Source organism: Cyanistes caeruleus, chromosome 9 (assembly GCF_971803275.1).
Source record: "Cyanistes caeruleus chromosome 9, bCyaCae1.hap1.1, whole genome shotgun sequence".
NCBI classification, from domain to species: Eukaryota; Metazoa; Chordata; class Aves; order Passeriformes; family Paridae; genus Cyanistes; species Cyanistes caeruleus.
The window spans coordinates 30794582-30816118 of NC_141709.1; the positions used below are offsets into that span (position 1 = coordinate 30794582).

Below are 21537 nucleotides of genomic sequence, written 5' to 3' on the forward strand. Positions count from 1 at the left end.
ACGTGAATTTGTAGATGGTGTCGTGGAAGTCACAGGAGTCAAATTTAACTGAGAGATGTCAAAGTCATCACAATCATCTGCTTCCTGTGCCATCCCAACTTTGTTAAAGTAACTTGAGAAGGCCTCTGAGGTACAACTGAGGGAAGGCTGATCTGGTTTTCTTGATGGCACTGGTGGAGGCTGAGCCATCTGGAAATCTTTAAACATTTCTTTTCCCATTTTCTGTCTGGGCCTGTCTGTCTGCGGACTCGATCTGTTGGAATCGCTCGTGGGCGGGACGGTGGCTATAGGAGCAATGGTACCTTGAAACATGGCTGCTTGTAAAGGCAAAACAGTTTGTGTTGGCATGAAGGCAGTTGGCTGGAACTGGCCAGCCACAGATGGCCACGGCTGCTGGGTGGGAGGAAAGATCCCGGGCTGGCCCCACGCGATGGGCTGTCCTCCCTGCATCACCTGAGCGACTGGAGGCTGGGCACCCATGGCCAACTGCTGTTGAACAAGTGGTTGCTGTCCCCAGAAGGAGGGCAGGACAGCTCCCATGGCAACATAACCTTCAGGGAACAAACAGAGCAGGAGGGGGGAAAGAAGCGGGAAGAAAGATTTTAATGGCGCTGTCGAGAGCACGCAGGAAAAGCGAGGCGGTAAATCAGAAACGGGCAAAGCTGCACCAGTGATCCCAGAGCTGCAGCATGCTTGGGAAGAAAAACACTGAATTCACATCACTGCACAAATACTCACAGACAGAACCACAGGCTGGTGGACTCTGCAAAGCAATCATCTCAAATTGCATCATAATGCTGCTACTACTACTACTAATAATAATAAAAAAAATCCAACCCACATGATTTCAGATTAAAATCCTCACACTTGGTTATTACCCAATTACTTGAGAACATCAAAAAGATCTTGAGCTTCTGCTGCACTAAATACCTATTAACAACAAACTGCTTCAGGTATTAGGCTAACATAACCCCCTCCAGTTGAGGAGGAAATTAAAGATTAAAACCAAAATTATAATTGCTTCCTGTCAGACCTGAAGCCTCCTTTAAAGCTACCAAGAATTTGACTGTGTAGGAATTATAGGATCAGGTGTTTGTTTATTTACAACAACAACAACAAAAATGCTCTGAAACTAAAACTCCTGTAAAACATTTCACAAATTAAGCCAGCTAACATAATTATGTTCCATTGATAGAAGTCCTGTGCTTTACAGATAATGCTGTTTCAAATTTAAATTCAATACTTACCACTAATACTTTCCATAATGTAACTTCTCTCTCATTTTTAATACTGCTATAGCTTTAAAACTCTTGTTTCCAACCTGTTTCCTCAGTCCTCCTGTACCTTTTCCTCTGCTTTATTTCTAGGCTGTTTTGTAATCACTAATATAAGGGTGGCTGCTATATTGTACAGAGAAAAGCCCAAAACTCAATGAAATTAAAAAATAAGGAACTGAACTTTGGGAGACCTAATTCCTGAGTGATGGAAGGAGCAGTAGCTCAGATACATTTCTGTTCTGAGAGATGTCCAGGATGGATTCTCCAGACATTCTTTGATCTCTCCCCTGCTGTGACCTCATCCCAGCAGAAATTTCCATCTGGCATTATCCCCAAACACTTCACTGCCACTGTAACCTGCCTGAGGTGCAGTGGCTCATCTGGTGCCATCAAGGGAGGTAACCAATTAGAAAGTCACTGCTGAATGATTCAAGGCACTCCTCCTCCTCCTCCTCCTCCTTTCTTTTCCTAAGTGGGGCTGAGAGCACTGGGAGAGATCAGCAATCAAACCACAGTGTTTGTGCAGAATGCACCCAGCTTTTGAATTCTGAGCACTCTGAGGAACACAGGGAAGTCTAGAGAACATTCCAAGACTTGACAAAGTGGAGTATCTTTGAAGTGTAATCAAATTCTCAGCCTCTGTTTACTGGAGACAACAGAGGATATTCCCTGCTATCACAGAACCCCCAAATCTAAACTAAATGCTGTTTTCTCTCTTGCTCCTCTACCTAGAAATTCTGTTATACAGATGGCTGAACTATGCTTGAACTCCCAGTGACTTTTTTGGCTTCTGCTTTAAAAAATATAGGCAAATTCAAGCTAATGTACTCCCTGCCTGTTAAAGACTTGCTTTGCCTTGCCCTGAAGCACTGACCTCAAAAGCCTTCCTCATTTCCAGCCTGCTAAAGTCAATGCCCTGAGTACTGAAATGCAAACCAGAGCTGGGCTCTGATCCCCAGATCTGATTCCAGACTATAATTCCAGCGCATTTCTTACCTGAGGGTACGGCAGCAGTGCTGAAAGGTACAGAACCAAACATGTCTGTACTAGCAGGGAGTGACTGGGATGAAGATGGGATAAAGGCATCACCTGGAGTAGCAGGAGTCTGCAGGGACACAGGGAGAAAACACAAGGGTGATGTGTCAGCTGCAGCTTCTGCTGCACATTGCTGTCACATCACCTGGAACTCTAAAAATCCAGGCTTGGATTGAAGCACAAGAAAGAAGAAAGAATGGGAAGATGTAGAAGGAAAGAAGCAACAGAAATAAAAGTATTAGAGTTTGTTGGGGATGGAAAAAAAAAAAAGAAACAAATGAAGAAATTTTTCATCAGAGGAAAGAAAAGAAGGTGAAATTTGCCTGGAATACATCACACACAAAATATTGACATAATTTCTTTCTCCAGAACAGACATTGCGATTTTAGGTGTTAGGTGACAAAATGGAAAGGCAGTGACCAATGCATTAACTTTTAAGTTATTATTAACAGTTAAAATAAATGAAATATCTACAGGATTTATGGAAAAATGAATAAATATTGCTTCTAATTAACAAACAAAACTAGAATCACAGGTCTACACTAAAGGAAAAGCCAAATCCAATTGAGTAAGCTGAGAATGAGCAGGAAGGGCTTTGAGCATCTAGTCCCAGACACGATCCAGAATATACTGGAGATTTGAGGCTCCTGACCTCCAGCACTTGAATTTTCTCAGTATATTCACACTTCTCTACAGCTTTATGTAAGGCTTTATATGAAATAACACAAAAAGCTTCATATGAAATTTTGTTTGTCATTTTATAATGCTGAAAAGCATGTTAAGACTTTTTTTTTTCCCACTGAAATACATCAAGCCCTTTCTCTCTCTCTCTCTCTCTTTTTACTTAACAGCAGTTCTGGGATCTGCACCTGGTGGATCCAGAGACATGAAATATGAGGCTGTAACTAGATCTTCTGCAGTGCAGTGAGAACTGAAGCATTTCCCTCTGACAAACACCAGGGAGGGAGACCTGCAGCTCAGGTTGCACCCTATGTGACACAACACTAGGGCAGAAAAAAAAAAATCAAAGGTATTTTTGCACATTGTCATGAAGCAGGGACTGCATGTTCAATTTCCTTCACTTTTTATTTTCCTGCAACCTAAATACTACTTTGAAATCCTCCCCACTGGAATGACTGAGGACACAAATTGTAAATGTGCTCCACAGATGTGCTGGAAATAGCATGCAGGGAAGAACACAGAGCAGTTTCCCTGGGTACTCACTGGGGGAGAGGTTACATCAGGAGGAGTGGACATGTCCCCAAAAAGCTCTAGTTGGGTAACAGCCTGTAAAGAGAAAAAAAATTCCATTTATCTTTTGAGGAGGAGAAGAAAGTGTGAGTTAAGTAGTTACAACTTGTAAAGTTATCTGGTAACAGCAAACAAGATAAACCTCCCCAAAGTCCTGCAGGCTTCAACTGTGAAGTCCCACATGGAGGAAGCACCAAGGCTGAAGCTGTGGGATTTTAACATTGCTAATGGACCCAAATAGCCAACAACTCACTGTAAAACTATTCTGTAGGGAATTCTCTACAATGAAAAAAAATGAATAAAACATGAAACAACTATCCAGAACAGGACTGGATGCATTACTGCTCAGCCTTCAACATCAGTGAGCTCCAAGCGTGATTTATGGCCAGTGCTTCTCCCTGGCTCCTTTTCTAAACCCTCACTTGAAGGTCTTAAAGCATGGCAGCAGCACATGGAGTGCCAGAAGGATACAGAAGGGAAGGGCTTTTAAAGTGCTGCCTGATTTCCCCTTGCCCATGGGACAGGTGTGACCTGGATAAGTGGACTTGAAGGAGGATGCACAATTGGGTTATTGCAAGTTTGTGGCTCTACATTTAATTCTTGTTAGAAATATTTCCTCGGGACGCCCTTCACTGGGAGCTCAAAACAGGTCACCCATGCAGGCCTGGCTAACTGGACCAGAAGAGAAAACACACTTTATTATAAGAAGCATCTTGAGTGGCTGCATAATCAAAGCTCCTTCACATGTTCTAGAGCAAATTTACTCCCACCCACCTGCAGACAAGTTCAGCTGGAGTTCAGGGATGTTAAAGCACAGATCCCTCAGAGCTCTGCAGGAAACCCAAACCCCATCCACCATCCTTACCAGGGTGGTTATACTGCAAAGCTTTGCTGAGAACCAGAACTTCTCCTCACTACCTTTCTTACTGATTTTCCCAGAATCACACCCACAACATGTGGGAAGGCACAATTCCCATTATGAACAAGATTTAATGCAAATCTCAGTTTAGCTCATCCTCCCCATCTTAGGCACATAAACCTTGGATCCTCCTATCACCCAGACAGGTTTGACATTCAGTTGAGTCTTGTTCTCAAAAGCAGCCCCTGAAAGCTTTGGGCAGTAACCAGACTGGCAGGTCAGGCTTTACAGCTTTCCAAGAGACCAAGATCACCCCAAGATTTTTTTCTGCCTTTAACCTTCCAGTACAAATTACCCCTTAAGGAGTAAGACTACACATATCAAAAGCTTATACATTTTTGTTTTCAATCCAATCTCTATTCCCACACATAAAACCAACACCACAATCACTCAGAACTGGAATTTGTCTAAGCAGCTCTGTTGATTCTCAGCTTCACATCACAATGTACCCAGGGATGAATTATCTCACATTTTCTCACATCATGTTTTAAATTAAAAAGATCACATTGCTTAGTGCTATGACAATGCATTTTCTTCTTCTGGGCTTATATATCCCTCTAAATATCTGCATGGAAATGCAGAAGGGGGAAAAAAAAAGGGAAAGACACATTTTCTTCAGGGTACACCAATTGTAATGCTGTGTACTAAAATAATGCCAGGAAAAGCTTCTGAAAAAAAAAACCCAAACAAGCAACAAACCCAGCCTAAGCCCCTTCTGCAGTGTGCACAAACACATTAGGCAAGGGGTGTTAAAATGCCCAGGAAGGTGGGAATAATGACAACAGCAGCACTCATCTGGAAATCACTTCAAGCCTCCTATAGGCACTACTGACTCAAGAGGTGTCAGGTGACACTGAAATACTCCAAGAGCCACTTTCTTCTCATCTCTCCAAACTGCTTGTTTAGCATCACCCCAAACCTGCCCTTCTCCTGCCCCCACCTAGTGAATGAACTACCCCCAATAGTGAATGAACTATTCACTGTTTGCTGGTAAGAAACACTTGTGTCCTTTCCATGAGCAAAAGCTCCCCTGTGCCTCCACCTCAGATGAGCAAGCCAGGGAGGATGGGAAAGGGCAGGGTGCACACAGATGTGTGCAAAACTATACATTTCTTTGTGGAAAAAATAGTATAGGTTTCACAGGAACACTGGAAATTGATAGTCAGTATACTCTTGAACTCTGGATTATATGAGATGCATTTGAAAGGTGGTAACTCAGATTCCTGTGCCTCCATCCTCCTGGATAATGGGAATAGTAATACTTTTCAGAGTGCTTCAAGGTGATGGATCTTTGGATACTCTTCACAGATATAATTCTGTTAAAGCTCTGCAGACCCATTTCTAAACAGGCAGCTGGAGAGAGTGATAGGAAAGTCAACAGCACTTTGTTATTATAAACCCTCACTCACAATATTCCCCAGGAAAGAAAATTACATTTACAGGGGAATTATTTTTTTTTACAGAATAGCAACCTCATATGCAACAGGAACTACAGAACCACATCAGAGAATGTAAACACAAATTCAGTGGGAACACAACACCTTCATTTACTGACTGGAGGCAGCTTTAAACAGCAGCCCTTGGAGGTGGATTTTGAAGTCCCAAATGGTCCAGGAGTCTTTTTTCTACAAGCCAGCTCTCAGCCTGAATAAATGAATGCATCTTCTCTGACACAGAGCTGCCTTTATCTACTTGCAGCACATGAGATCCTGGACACCAAGCACTTATCTTTTATTTCTGTGATTTCACTGTCACTACAGAACTGATTTCACCCCTTATGCTTCATTAAGATTATTCACATCTGATATTAGCTACGTTCCAGTGAAGTTAATCCCAAGCTGAACATTTTCCAATTGCACTATTCCTAGAGATGATTTCAGCTATATTTCCTTAAAATATTTTTTAGTGTCACAACCTTACCTGAGTGACTGAAACAAGATTTTCATCAATGTCCAGCAATAAGTTTCCATTCTCCAGCTGTAAAGCATGATTTATGAAATGAGATGAATGATTTATGAAAATGACATGAATTTCTGAGCATGAAAATGATAACCTCCATAATTATTGACTTCAGCATTGAAATGAAAACCATTTCCATCTTGCTGTGAGCACAGATATGAAATCAGGCAATCAAAACAGTGAGTCTGAATGCTGCTGGGATGTGGGGCAAACATACACTTCATTTGTGCTAAATCTCATCTTCTGCTGTATAAAGCAATTTTACCACTTGTGACACACCTATTTATTTTCCTAAATATTTATTAATTCAGCAGTAAGCATACCCAGTGAGTTCTGATCCTGCTTACATTAAGGGAACTTTTCCCAAGCTTGTGAAAGAAGGGATTTAACATTCTCAGGGGAAAAAAAGAACGATTGAGTTTTGGATGACAAAAGCTCTAAAACCAAGTATCTTCAGAAAAAACACACACATTTCAAACTTTTTTCTTGCCAAAGGGTAAACATAATTAAGGTAATTAATTTCTTTCCATAGCAATTTTGAAAATGACGTGAGTCAATTCAAGTTATATTTAAATCTATAGTTTTTCTGCATGTAAATATACATGGGAATATAGTACCCTCACATCTGTGCATATCTGTATCCATCCACACACTTAGCACATATTATCACTTCAGAATGCTAAATTTCAGGTAATATTTATTGTAGTGTTGGAGACTTCATTTCTGCAGACACAAACAACAGCAGGCTGTTGAAAATCAAGTCTGAGATGACTGAGAAGCTTCATACAAGTTATCAGCCAGTAATTCCACGTCACTTAAAAATCTCACAAACAGCTTAGAATGCTTTTCCCCCTCCCCATCTCATCACAGAGCTGAAGAAAAGAGAAAAAAATGAGTGGGAAAAGGCAAAGTCAAAGTAACATAATGTCACTGTGCACAATCAGCAACAGATAGTCCTGTACCTTCCTGGAGCTGACCCTGCGTTCCCCCAGCCCCAGGTGAGGAAAGTGTGAGAAAAGCTGTGTCCATTTACTCAAAGAACTCCAGAGATGCTGAAAATACTCTTTAAATGGAAGCAGGAGGCTTTCAGAGGGCCCAGTTTTGGGCAGCAGATCATCACTTTGTGCACTGACAGCTCCCTTGTTTGCCCCCCGCCCTCCTGCACCAGAAGCCTGGAGAGATGCTCCAGCTCTTGGTCTTTCTTCATGTGAGGATTCCTCCATGGAATTTGGTTTAATTATTCAGGAAGGCAGGTGTTGAATGTGAGACCCCACTCCAGCTCAGCCAGCCAGGAGCTCAACAGGCCCTCACCAGCAGCTGTGTGCAGGCCAGGGCAGAGGAAGGAGAATTAATCCTTGTACCCTGGTGACATTAAACCTGGTGTGAAAGCTCCATCTCCTGTACAGGCATGTGAGACATCCTGTCAATCCTGCAAACACAAAATATGGAAATCTGGCTCCTTAAAGCAGCAGCACCAGTCCAAGCCAGGAGTGGTTTTAAATGAGCAGAATTCCTCATGACTCTCTTCACTATTCACTATAAAATAACTTATTATCCAGGAGCTGAAGAAAACTCCAGAGTGCACAAGCAATGGTAATCACAGAATATCCAGAGCTGAAAGGCACCCATAAGGATAAGAGACAAGTGAACTGCAGCTCTCATAAACCACATAAAACTGATCCACTCCAGTACTCCCTCTGATCACCAAGTCCTCTGAAAAACATCTTTTCTAAGCAATGCAGAAGTTCAGAATTTAAAAGGGAAATCTGAAACAGGGCTTTTGTGCCCACAAGTGTGAAGCACCTTCTTCTTTCACTCCCATACAAGTATCAAGACAGAATATCCAACTTCTGCTACTCAGTCTGTTTTTCACCAGCAGCAAGGGATCTACACTGACATATGGCACGAGAAAACCTGCTTAATACTGCTGTACTTTTGCAAACAAGATGATAAAAGTAGCATCTCACAAAACATGGTTTTGTAATCTCAGAGAATGGAGCAAAGATGGTGCTTAAAAGCACGAAAAAAATACGTGGTAATTAACTTGTACTCTGCTACACAGCTCAGCAAGAAAAAAAGAGTATGAAGGATACTAAATATAGCAAATAACCAGCAATTAGTAATTAACCTTTGAGCTGGGTATTAGCTATTCAACTCTTTTAAGGCAGCAGAGGGATTTAAACTTAAGTTTCCTGCATGCAGGGTGAGTGTTAGACCACACAGCCCAGCAGACAAAAGAGGAATCACCCAACCACAGCCTCTCTGCATCTCCAATTCCCTTTTTCTGACATGGATTTTACATGTAAGCCTAATGACAAGTCAAATGGTTGGTCAAACTAAAGATTTTCTATCTTATTTCAGTTGAACACGTAAATATTTTGGCTATGACAAATAACTTTCCTGATGGTTCGAATGGTGATTGCAGCTCAGGAAAGCCCCAGTTGTTTGCATCTTACACCACAACTGTTGGTATTGCTACAAGCTCCATGAGCTGCAAGCAGCTTGCTAATTAACCACAATTCATTTGAAAAAAAACAATTAGAACCACAATGAAGGAGTATGTCAGCATGGTGACTAAACCCATCATCAGTCAAACCATGTCTGGTAGGTCGAGACACACGAAAAACATCCCACAGACATTGTTTTCCTGTAGAACTACTGCTGAATTAATGAAGTGGCATGGGAACTCAACAAAGAATTGCTCAATTACTTCCCAATTAAAGAGAATACACAGAAGAATGCGTGTCAAGAAACAATTGTCAATGTCTTTGAAATCTCCAGCTTCCTACAGATCCTCAAATGCCATGAACTTTCCCAGTTACAGACTGCTGTTACCATTCCAGATTTACAGAGGTACAGCTGAGCACAACCCTTTCATTTTAAAGCTGCTGTGAACATTTTGTTGTGGAATAAAGAATGGTTTAGGGTGGAAGGGACCTTGAAGCTCATCCAGTTCCACCCCCTTCCACCAGACCAGGCTGCTCAGGGCCCCATCCAGCTGGGCCTTGAACACTTCCAGTGATGGAGGCAATTCCCAACCAGTACAGGTCACGTCAGCAACATGAGCTGCCATAAAACCACTGCTGGATTTTTATCCAAAATACAGGCATTTTGGGCATCTGACACTGCACAGGGCAAAAATCCTGTGGTTTTTATCCAGTGATCCACTGGACATCAGAATTCTCCTGTTTCAAGTTCCTCTTTTCAGTTTCACAGGGTAACTCTGAATTAGTGATCACGACCATTCTCCTCCAGGAAATTCTCCTGAAGCCATAAACCCAAGTCCTGGGTGTGATGGTGACAGGGCAGCCTTGAGCTTCAGTGCATTCCCCAACTGTGCAGTTTCCTTTGTGTGGTGACTGGGCAGCCCTGGATGTGCTGGTTAAACATCCTGTTAGTCAATCCTGCACAGCTGAAGAATTGGGATTGTTGGATTTAATTGACATCCCAGATTACCGAGGCGTGTTGAGGGAATTGAATTGCTCCACTGTTGCTCGATAGCTGCCTTTAAATTAAGGAACTCTTCATATGATCAAAACAGACGCTTACTCATTTGTTTATTTTCTCTTCATTTGCAGGGAACTTAATTCTGAATTCCCTGTGTACTTGGGGCATTTACTTTTATAGGAAATAGTATTTAAAACGCTTCAATTACCACTTTTCTCCGACAGACTCTAATAAATCAGGAGTCCACCAGAGTGACTCCAGCTTGGATCCAGGCCCACACTGCTCCCAGGCTACACATTCCCAAGGAAATGGAACTTCCCAGGCACAGAGGGTGCTGGTGCAAAGGTCCCAGACACGTGGGCAGGACAGGGAAAGATGTCCTGATCCTTTCAGTCAAGAACACATCCTGGGGATAAGGGGTGGCTTCCTTGAACCACAGGTGGGAGACACAAGAGGTGATGAGAACCTGGACATCCACGTGGGAGCCAAACTCTGCTTCTGGACTGAGACAGGATGCTTGCAGGGAATAAACTTAATAGTGAAAGGGAGTAAGGTGCAACTTCATATTTATTATTTAAAATACTTTCAAGGCACTGTTTGACAGGTGTATCCACTTCTTTTCAAAATAACAGGTGACTGGAACTCTAACCAAATCTCAGAAACAACTTATTTCTACCTTCATTACTAAATACCTTGTCAAGGTATTTTCCAAACTTTGAAATCCCATGAGTTTCAGCAGGCAAAAAAGCCAAGACCTGTGTACTTCTGTACATAATAATGTAGGGTAGCACTGAATGAATGTGCAAAAATTAAACCCCTAAATGTGAAAATGATGTAATTAAAGGCATAAAGTGACAAAGACCAGTAAAGCTGCAAATTTAATTACCTAGAAAGCAGGTTGTAAATAAATGTTTTAGTAAATTACTCTGAGCTGTAAGGCTCTGAACAAATCCAAAAGTAGTGAATCAACAAAAGGTGCAGCTGTCAATTTAATGTATCAGCTTTTATCAGAAAAAATCTGCATGGGCCACATTAAATAAAAGACAAAAATTCACTTTAGGTGACAGAACCAATGATTTGTGCCACAATCACTGAGATCCATCTATGGTTCAACTACACTCTTTTCTCCACTTTGGAGAATATCAAAAGGTGCAGAATATTACCCAAAAAAATGTCCAGGCACCCAGTGAAGTTTAGGAATACAAATACACATGAAGCCTTTAGACATGTGACCCAACAGACTGCATGACTGAGAGGAGCCACTGAAATGTTCACTGCTAATTTACATCACCCAAATTCTGGATTAAAAACACAAAATCTAAACTGCCACACCCATGGCAGCACCCATGTGCCCCATATCCACCAAGAAAACTGTGCCAACCAAGGAAAAGCCTGCATCTTTGGGTTTTATTTTGTTTTCTCTTCTTGAAGAGCACAGGGAGAGATCAAACTGATGAAGGGCAGTGCTGCTGGATTACAGCTTCCCCACACGATGTGATTACGTCCCCAGATCCTAAAGGATTGCAGTAGGAAGTGAATTCCAAGCTTTGACAGCATGTAATCACTCTGCTGGTGGAGCAGGGTTTAGGATCACATTGGAGAAATGGTATTACCCATGCAGGATGGGAAACCTGCTAGCAGGACAGCTCCTACAGATTAAAATCAGCTCAAAATGCAGCTCACAATATCCATATGGCATAAAAGAACAATTAAATTAGGACATTTTATTCCTATCTGTGAAACAGCATTCCTTCACTGTTAAAACCTGGTATTTGACATGCCAGATATAAAATCAGGGATGGTCTGAAACATGAAGTTTGCATGAGGAGATTTTCAATGCTGAGAAACTATCCAGATTATCTTTATCTCTACTCATCTATACATTAACAATGGATTAATTCTAACATCCAACCCCTCCTGATGCTGGAAATCAGACTCTGAATTCAGGTTAGCAGCTTTCTGAATTGTGTTGCTCTACCCAGCAGTGCAAAAACAATTTTTCAGGATTTGGTTAAAATGCCTTTAACTTTGAGCTCAAGTGTTAAATTCCACATAAACCATGTAGTTAACACACATGAAGGAACTTCATCACTTTATGTTGATGATGCTATAAACTGGGAATATTAGGGAGGAGGACCTGGCTTCTGCTTCCTGTGCCACTCAAGTTTTTATTAAGGAATAAACCAGAAAATATCCCAGAAAAGACAGCTCAGAAAACCCTCAAACAGTTGGATGGGGCTTGGAGCAACCTGGTCTAGTGAAAGATGTCCCTGTCCACAGCAGGGGGCTGAAACAGATCTTTAAGATGCCTTCCAATCCAAATCATTTTATGATTTCCATTCTATGATTCTGCCCAAAAAACAAAGCCCACCAAACCATCAAGCCAGACCACAAAACACTTTCCCAACAAACTGATATATTTTCCAGTTTTGCAACAAGTAGCTGTACCTGTTAAAAATGCAGGTCCCATACTGCACAATTAAACCTCATACACGGGGTTTAATTGAGTGTGACTGTCCTGGGTTGCAGTATATTCTATCACCATCCTCATGTACTGTTGAAACCAGGTGAGGCAGTGCTCCCTGCCTCCCCCCCCCCCCCCCCGGGCTACCTTCTGTTAATGGGCCCATCAATGCCCTGCCCCATGACTCATAGATAACTTCCCCCTGTATTGTCCCCTGTTAATGGGCCCACCACTGCCTTGCTGCATGACTCAGAGATAACTTCCTCCTGGACTGTTTTCTGTTAATGGCTCATCAAGGCCTTATCTCATGACTCACCATCCCATTGTGAGATGCTCCTCCCCGAGGGAGGAGCCAAGCATTCCATACTGGATATAAGCTGAGAATTCGAACACCACAACAGCCCTTACCTACGGGACTTCCAGAGGACAGGAGCTACTGCTGGACTTTCAGCTGAAGACCAAACCCCCTTTCTTCCAGAAGATCACGCTTCAACAAGACCACCTCATCTGGACGACTACCATCACCCTAACAGGGTTCCAGGCTGTATTCTGACTCTGTCAGTGTTTTTGATATTATTGCATTTATTCTTTTTATCATTTTCCTATTAAATTATAATTCTGACTTGCGATCTCTCACTGGTTTGATTTCAAACTAGTACATATTTTGGCGCCCAACGTGGGGCATTAACCTGAGAGAAAGTCAGAATTGCAATTTCATATTAACAGAAACCTATCCACCATGGTGGTTGGCTTGTCTATATGGGTACTGTATCTTGCTCTCTATATTTTCCCTCACATGGGGAACTACTTGCCTGTTGTATTGCTCCTGTTGAGACCAGGGAATGGTATGAGAATTGCTTTATTGGTTTATTATGCTTATGGCATGATAACCTGTGAGGCAATGAATACCATTCGGAATATATACTCAATTTTGTTTGCTTGTCCTAGTCTGGGCTGCTACATCTGGGACCTTCTCAACAATCGCACCCTGCCCTTGGTGGGAAGAGTGGAGAGTGGTTTCTTCCAGCCTTTCAGGTCAGGCACAGCAGTTTTTAAAAATATTGAGTTCTCTCTGGATGCCAAGGACAGCCTAGTCTTGCTGTTTTGTTTTCTCTGCATGGCCTGCACCATGTACACCATGCTTAGAAACAAAGCACTGTTTGGTGTGGTACAGCGTCTTCTTGAGGAGGAAGAGAAAAGAACCAAGAGCAGAGCAACAGCATCCATGACCACACAGACTGCCACAGAGGAGAAAGGAACCAAGAGCAAAGCCACAGCGTCCGTGTCTACGCAGACTGCCACAGAGGAGAAAGAAACCAAGAGCAAAGCAACAGCATCCGTGTCCACTCAGACTGCCACAGAGGAGAAAGGAACCAAGAGCAAAACAACAGCGTCCATGTCTACGCAGACTACCACAGAGGAGAAAGGAACCAAAAGGGCCATGAGCACCTCCACACAAACAGTCACCGAACCAGAGCAGCCTAAACCGGTAGAAGTTGCCCCCATTCAGAAAAAGAAATCAAAAAGCAAATCAGTCCGCATAGTGACTGATGAGGGTGAGGCAGGACCTTCACACGCAGCGGAGGAGACAGAACCAGAGATTATCACTCGCTCTCTATCCCTAGGTGAGCTGCGTGACCTGCGGAGGGAATTCACCCGCCAGACGAACGAGTCCATCCTAACCTGGCTGCTCCGCATCTGGGACGCTGCAGCAAACGACACCATCCTGGATGGAAGTGAGGCCAGGCAACTGGGATCGCTGTCCCGGGATGTAGTCATTGACCAGGGGATTAGGAGAACCCAAGAAACTCTCAGCCTCTGGAGGCGACTGCTGACAAGTGTAAGGGACAGATACCTCTGCAAAGAAGACCTCCAGGTGCACCAGGGAAAATGGAGCACAATGGAACAGGGTATCCGATGCCTGAGGGAGTTGGCTGTGCTGGAGATCATTTTTGCAGAAGATGAGAGATTTCCTAAGAGCCCAGATGGTGTCCAGTGCACGTCACAGATGTGGCTGAGATTTGCACGGCTTGGACCAGAGATGTACTCCCGTTACCTGGCAACACTGCAATGGAGGGAAGGTGAGGACAGGGTGGGTGTCCTGGCCAATAAACTAAGAATCTACGAGGACACTGTCACTGCCCCGTTTCGCACCCATGTCTCATCTGTGGAAACAAGGCTGGCTGAGCAAGTCCGGAGCTTGATTGAAGAGGGCCATCAGAAACTAAAAAAGGAACTTAAGGAAGAAATTTACCACGTCTCCCCAGAACCAACAAGAGTCTCTGCTATTAGGAGTAGGCATTCCCCAGCCAGGGAGAAAGGATACACTCCACGAGGTAACCTCTGGTTTTTTCTCCAGGAGCATGGAGAAGACATGAGGAAGTGGGATGGAAAACCCACCTCCTCCTTAGCAGCCCGGGTACGTGAACTAAAAAGAGGGACAACTACCACAAGGAGCTCATCTAGAGCCAGCGCCGCTCCGGTCTCTCGTGGCCAGAACATCAGAAGGTATAGAAATGATGATATGAGTGATCCTCTTGAAGGGACATCAAGAGCATATTCACCGGAGGAGAGCAACGTGCACCATGACCAGGATTAGAGGGTCCCTGCCTCTAGCCAGGTAGAGGAGAGGGACAACCGGATCTATTGGACAGTGTGGATCCGATGGCCTGGCACATCTGACCCACAAAGATATACGGCTTTGGTTGATACCGGCGCTCAATGCACTCTAATGCCATCAAGGTATGTGGGAGCGGAACCCATTTCTATTTCTGGGGTGACAGGGGGATCCCAGGAGCTCACGGTACTGGAAGCTGAAGTGAGTTTAACTGGGAATGAGTGGCAGAAACACCCCATCGTGACTGGTCCAGAGGCCCCATGCATCCTCGGCATAGATTACCTCAGGAACGGGTACTTCAAAGACCCAAAAGGTTATCGCTGGGCTTTTGGGATAGCTGCTCTAGAGACAGAAGGCATCAGACAACTGAGTACCTTGCCTGGTCTCTCAGACAACCCTTCTGCTGTGGGACTACTGAGAGTTGAAGAACAACAGGTACCAATTGCCAGAGCAACAGTGCACCGTCGGCAATACCGCACCGACAGAGACTCTGTGGCCCCCATCCATACGATGATTCGTGAGCTGGAGAGCCAAGGGGTGGTCAGCAAGGCTCGTTCACCCTTTAACAGCCCCATATGGCCAGTGCGTAAGTCCAGTGGAGAATGGAGACTGACGGTGGATTACCGTGGACTGAATGAAGTCACGCCACCACTGAGTGCAGCCGTACCAGACATGCTGGAGCTTCAGTATGAGCTGGAATCCAAGGCAGCAAAGTGGTACGCGACCATTGATATTGCAAATGCGTTTTTCTCCATTCCTCTGGCAGCAGAGTGCAGGCCTCAGTTTGCCTTCACCTGGAGGGGTGTGCAGTATACCTGGAACCGATTGCCCCAGGGGTGGAAGCACAGTCCTACTATCTGCCATGGACTGATCCAGACTGTGCTAGAAAAGGGTGAGGCTCCAGAACACCTGCAGTACATTGATGACATCATTGTGTGGGGGAACACGGCAGCAGAAGTATTTGAGAAGGGACAGAAGATCATCCAGATTCTCCTGAAGGCTGGTTTTGCCATCAAGAGGAGCAAAGTCAAGGGACCTGCCCGGGAGATCCAGTTCCTGGGGGTAAAGTGGCAAGATGGACGGCGTCAGATTCCCACTGAAGTCATCAATAAGATCACTGCGATGTCTCCACCGACCAACAAGAAGGAAACACAAGCTTTCCTAGGTGCCATAGGCTTTTGGAGAATGCACATTCCTGAATATAGCCAGATTGTGAGCCCTCTCTACCTGGTTACCCGCAAGAAGAACAATTTCCATTGGGGCCCTGAACAACAACAAGCTTTCGCCCAGATCAAGCAGGAAATCGCTCATGCGGTAGCCCTTGGTCCAGTCAGAACGGGGCCAGAAGTGAAAAACGTGCTCTACTCTGCAGCCGGGAACAATGGTCTGTCCTGGAGCCTTTGGCAGAAGGTGCCTGGTGAGACTCGGGGTCGACCACTGGGATTCTGGAGCCGAAGCTACAGAGGATCCGAGGCCAACTACACCCCAACAGAGAAGGAAATTTTGGCCGCCTATGAAGGAGTCCAAGCTGCCTCAGAGGTCACTGGTACTGAAGCGCAGCTGCTTCTGGCACCCCGACTGCCGGTGCTGGGGTGGATGTTCAAGGGAAAGATTCCTTCCACGCATCATGCCACCGATGCTACTTGGAGCAAATGGATTGCCCTCATTACACAGCGTGCCCGTATTGGAAACCTGAACCGCCCTGGGATTCTGGAAATTATAACAAACTGGCCTGAAGGTGAGACTTTTGGATTATCTTCTGAAGAAGAGGAGCAAGTGACACGTGCTGAGGAAGCCCCACCATATAATGAGCTACCGGAGAGTGAAAGACGATATGCCCTCTTCACCGATGGTTCCTGCCGAATTGTAAGCACTAACCGGAAATGGAAAGCTGCTGTATGGAGCCCCACACGACGAGTTGCACAAGCTACCGAGGGAGAGGGTGGATCGAGTCAGGTCGCAGAACTTAAAGCTGTCCAGCTGGCTTTAGATATTGCTGAAAGAGAGAAGTGGCCGAGGCTCTATCTCTACACTGACTCCTGGATGGTAGCTAATGCTCTGTGGGGATGGCTGGATCGCTGGAGAAAAGCCAACTGGCAGCGCAGAGGGAAACCCATCTGGGCCGCTGAGATTTGGCAGGACATCGCCGCTCGGGTGGAGAAGCTGATCGTGAAGGTTCGACACGTGGATGCTCATGTACCCAAAAGTCGGGCTAATGAAGAGCACCGTAACAATGAGCAGGTGGATCGAGCTGCCAAGGTGAAAATATCACAGGTGGATCTGGACTGGCAGCACAAGGGAGAATTATTTTTAGCTCGTTAGGCCCATGATGCCTCTGGTCATCAGGGACGAGATGCAACGTACCGATGGGCTCGTGAGCGAGGGGTGGACCTTACTATGGACAGCATCTCACAGGTTATCCACAACTGCGAGACCTGTGCTGCAATCAAACAGGCCAAGCGGGTAAAGCCTCTGTGGTACGGTGGAAGATGGTCCAAGTACAGGTATGGGGAAGCCTGGCAAATTGACTACATCACCCTTCCCCAAACCCGCCAAGGCAAGCGCTACGTGTTGACCATGGTGGAAGCAACCACTGGATGGCTGGAGACATACCCTGTGCCTCATGCTACTGCCCGGAACACCATCTTGGGCCTGGAAAAGCAAGTCCTTTGGAGACATGGCACCCCTGAGAGAATCGAGTCAGACAACGGGACGCATTTCAAGAACAGCCTCGTAAGTACTTGGGCCAGAGAACATGGAATTGAATGGATCTATCATATCCCTTATCATGCACCAGCTGCTGGGAAAGTTGAACGGTGCAATGGACTACTCAAGACTACCCTAAAAGCACTTGGTGGAGGAACCTTCAAAAATTGGGAAGTGAACTTAGCAAAGGCCACCTGGATGGTTAACACCAGAGGATCCATCAATCGAGCTGGTCCTGCCCAGTCTGAACCCTTGCACACGGTGGATGGAGATAAAGTCCCTGTGGTACACATGAGAGGTATGTTAGGAAAGACTGTTTGGATTAATCCCACCTCAGGCAAGAGCAAACCTATCCGTGGGATTGTCTTCGCTCAAGGACCTGGTTGCACTTGGTGGGTAATGCGGAAAGATGGGGAAACCCGATGTGTGCCACAAGGAGACCTCATTTTAAGTGAGAACTGTGTGTAAGGTTCCATTGTATATATATATATATATGTGTGTGTGTGTGTGTGTGGAGTTTAAGGAAGGTACTGATTTGGAATTATGTAGATGGTAATAGAATAAGGGGTGGATTATGTCCTGGGTTGCAGTATATTCTATCACCATCCTCATGTACTGTTGAAACCAGGTGAGGCAGTGCTCCCTGCCTCCCCCCCCCCCCCCCCGGGCTACCTTCTGTTAATGGGCCCATCAATGCCCTGCCCCATGACTCATAGATAACTTCCCCCTGTATTGTCCCCTGTTAATGGGCCCACCACTGCCTTGCTGCATGACTCAGAGATAACTTCCTCCTGGACTGTTTTCTGTTAATGGCTCATCAAGGCCTTATCTCATGACTCACCATCCCATTGTGAGATGCTCCTCCCCGAGGGAGGAGCCAAGCATTCCATACTGGATATAAGCTGAGAATTCGAACACCACAACAGCCCTTACCTACGGGACTTCCAGAGGACAGGAGCTACTGCTGGACTTTCAACTGAAGACCAGACCCCCTTTCTTCCAGAGGATCACGCTTCAACAAGACCACCTCATCTGGACGACTACCATCACCCTAACAGGGTTCCAGGCTGTATTCTGACTCTGTCAGTGTTTTTGATATTATTGCATTTATTCTTTTTATCATTTTCCTATTAAATTATAATTCTGACTTGCGATCTCTCACTGGTTTGATTTCAAACTAGTACAGTGACTAAGTCAGGACATTTGAACACAGGAGTCTCTCTCAGAAAATGTAAATAAAACTGGACAGTTTTCCCAGCACAGATGGCCACAGACCAGGACTGTGCACTCCCTTTTTCCTCATGTCTGAGAATCTGAAGTCCTGGAAGCCTAACTGTGGAGGCTGAAGTCAACATTAACAGCCTGCAAGTTGTTTCTGCAAAGCCACAACAATGCAAACTTTGGGAGAAGCCAGATGTGGGAATGGCACTGCAACCCCAGCCAGAATCAAAGCTGAGCTTTCCCAAACACATCAGAACCACCAGGCAGAGCTTGTGGCTTCTAAACCTGAGTGTGCTCGGGCCCAGCTTCATCTGCTCCTCCCACACCATGCCCTAAGTGGAATTTCTCCCTGTCTGCTCCTGGTTTGATATTCCCCACGTAGCTGGCACCAGCCAAGTGCCTGCCTGCATTGTAAGGAACCAGCTCTGAAGCCTTGGATCTTTATTCAGCAGCGAGACGAGTTGTTTGAAAGCCTTCATGAAATTGTTAAGCAGATAGTTTAGACATTTTGATGAGGAGAGAAGGTTTTATTGTGACGTGACTGACAGTCTCTGTGAAGGGTATTTACAGTCTGACTCTTATTACTAAAAACACCGTGACAGGTAGAACTTGATGTAGATGTTTAATGGGGAGACGAAGGGAAATTATGACAAAAAGAGCTCATTAAACATTTCCCTTTTTTTAGAACAGTTAATTTCACACACAGAACTAGAATTTCTAAGTGGAGCATGCACCACTTAACAGAAGATTTTAGGGTAAGTCTGCTTTCTTTGTCTTGATTTCTACTCTCAGCAAATGGGGAACAGGAGAATTGGTTTAAGGACAGAGCAGAGAGAAAATAAGAAAAAATTTAAGAAGTGTGAGCTAATACCGAGGAAGGGAGAGGTACTGGGAGGGAACTGAAGTCCAGGAAAAGTGTGTGTCTGGAGCTCAGCTGAGGAAAACCACAGGAGAGCAGGATTTGCTGGGAAGGCATGCAGCAGAGAGATGGAGAAATACAAGAACTGTATTGAATAAGCAATCTTTTCATCCCAATGTCAGAGAAGTGACTTGGCAAGCAGCCACTGCTGATAATTGAGTTCAGTGGGTCCGTTCCAATCCTGGGATGTGAGGCTCGTTCCTTTCCGCCTCATTTGCTCCGTATTTACATTATTTGATATCAGAGATCATGAGGAGCCAGGCTATAAAGCACTTTGACACCTGCTGACAAACGACCTCACACAATGGCACAGCATTGTTAAGTACATGAATACACAATTTTGAACTCTCCTGCTCCTCCCTGGCACCACCAGGGAGATGCTTCACACCTTCAGCCTCAGTGGGATCCCCTATCCATGGAGAAATATTTGCCCAAATGGTTCTGGTGCCTTAGGAAGCTGTATCTTACTGAAAATCAGTGTGAATTACACTGCCTAGTTTCAAAGCAGACTCTGAAATAAGCATTTTGCCCTCAAGAATCTCACCCCACCTAAGCCTAACTTTTAGAAGACCTGCAGTCATTTAAAATTCATCTGCACCACAAAAGAACCTCGTGCATATGAACATTTATTTCCATCTGAGAGGGACACGTTGTGCAGATGGGAGGAATTTCACAGAATCAGAGAATCACTGAATGGTTTGTTTGGGTTGGAAGGGGCCTTAAAGATCATTTTGTTCTAAACCCCTGCCATGGGCAGTGAGTTCTCCCACTGGAGCAGGTTGTTCCAAGGTCAATGCAACCTGAGCAGTGGCCAATTCCCTCCACTGGCTACAGAGAGACAAGGCACCTGGATGACCACTTCAATATCCCTCACTTTTCTGTTCAGAGACTAAACCCACCTGGGAACACACCAGAGGAAAACAATTCCAAGAAGGAAACTCCATCTCTATCCAGGGACCGTGGGCAGTTCAGCCTGAATTCAACCAAAACTTGCAGCATTGTTACTAAAAGCTGAATGTATCATCAGCAGAGAGAGTTCATGGTGCCTGAAACTTAACTGGAGCCACAAAAAAGTTTCCCACTTCATTCATCCATTATGAAATTACTGAAAGCAAGACCTCCTAATAAAGGAACTGTCCTTACATGTTTAAAGCAGGTACATGAGCTTGATTATTTGCCCTGAGATTGAATTTTAGAGGTTTATATAATAATGACAGCTATAAATTGAAAACAAAATTATGGCAAGTGTCTCAATGACAGAGAGTCTCACATGTGGAAGGGTGAGCAATAAATCAGATGGGCAGTGGAATATTAAATTGCTAATTTTAAGAGCTATTGCTCTTTTTTTTTTTTCTTTTAATACATACTAATATAAAAAGGTGAAACAAGATCTCAGCTACCTCTTTCTTCCTCTTCTCCTTTTCTTCATTAATTAATGTACAGAAGTTGATTAGAGAAAAAGCTTTAATCCCTTTAAATTTAACCATGAACTAGCAAAAAAAAATTAAAAAAGATGCAACCAGCTTCATGGAGATGGCAGATTAAATGTATTTGATGATTACAGAGTAGGTTCCATGAGTCCTATACCTCACATCTGTTATTTCCAGGACAGAATAGTACCAGAGAGTCTGCAGACATGATTGCAAACACTGCACACCCAGTCACACTGCAACAACCTAAATTACACACTGTACCCTGAGTGAAATTGAAGCATCACTGAAA

General features: G+C 44.4%; 1 protein-coding gene across 24 annotated transcripts in view; it reads right to left on the reverse strand.

The window, feature by feature from the left end:
• DAB1 (DAB adaptor protein 1) overlaps positions 1-21537 on the reverse strand; it is a 418255-nt gene that overhangs the window by 15095 nt on the left and 381623 nt on the right. For 16 of the 24 annotated variants that reach the window (XM_086841652.1, XM_086841649.1, XM_086841640.1 and 13 more), the window contains 4 exons: positions 6403-6459; positions 3537-3599; positions 2274-2382; positions 3-551 (listed from right to left, as the gene is read on the reverse strand). In XM_086841652.1, the coding sequence (XP_086697778.1) occupies positions 3-551; positions 2274-2382; positions 3537-3599; positions 6403-6459 (778 nt within the window). The remainder of the gene's footprint in view (positions 1-2; positions 552-2273; positions 2383-3536; positions 3600-6402; positions 6460-21537) is intronic. The other 8 variants (XM_086841645.1, XM_086841661.1, XM_086841662.1 and 5 more) reach the window with 1 other exon arrangement.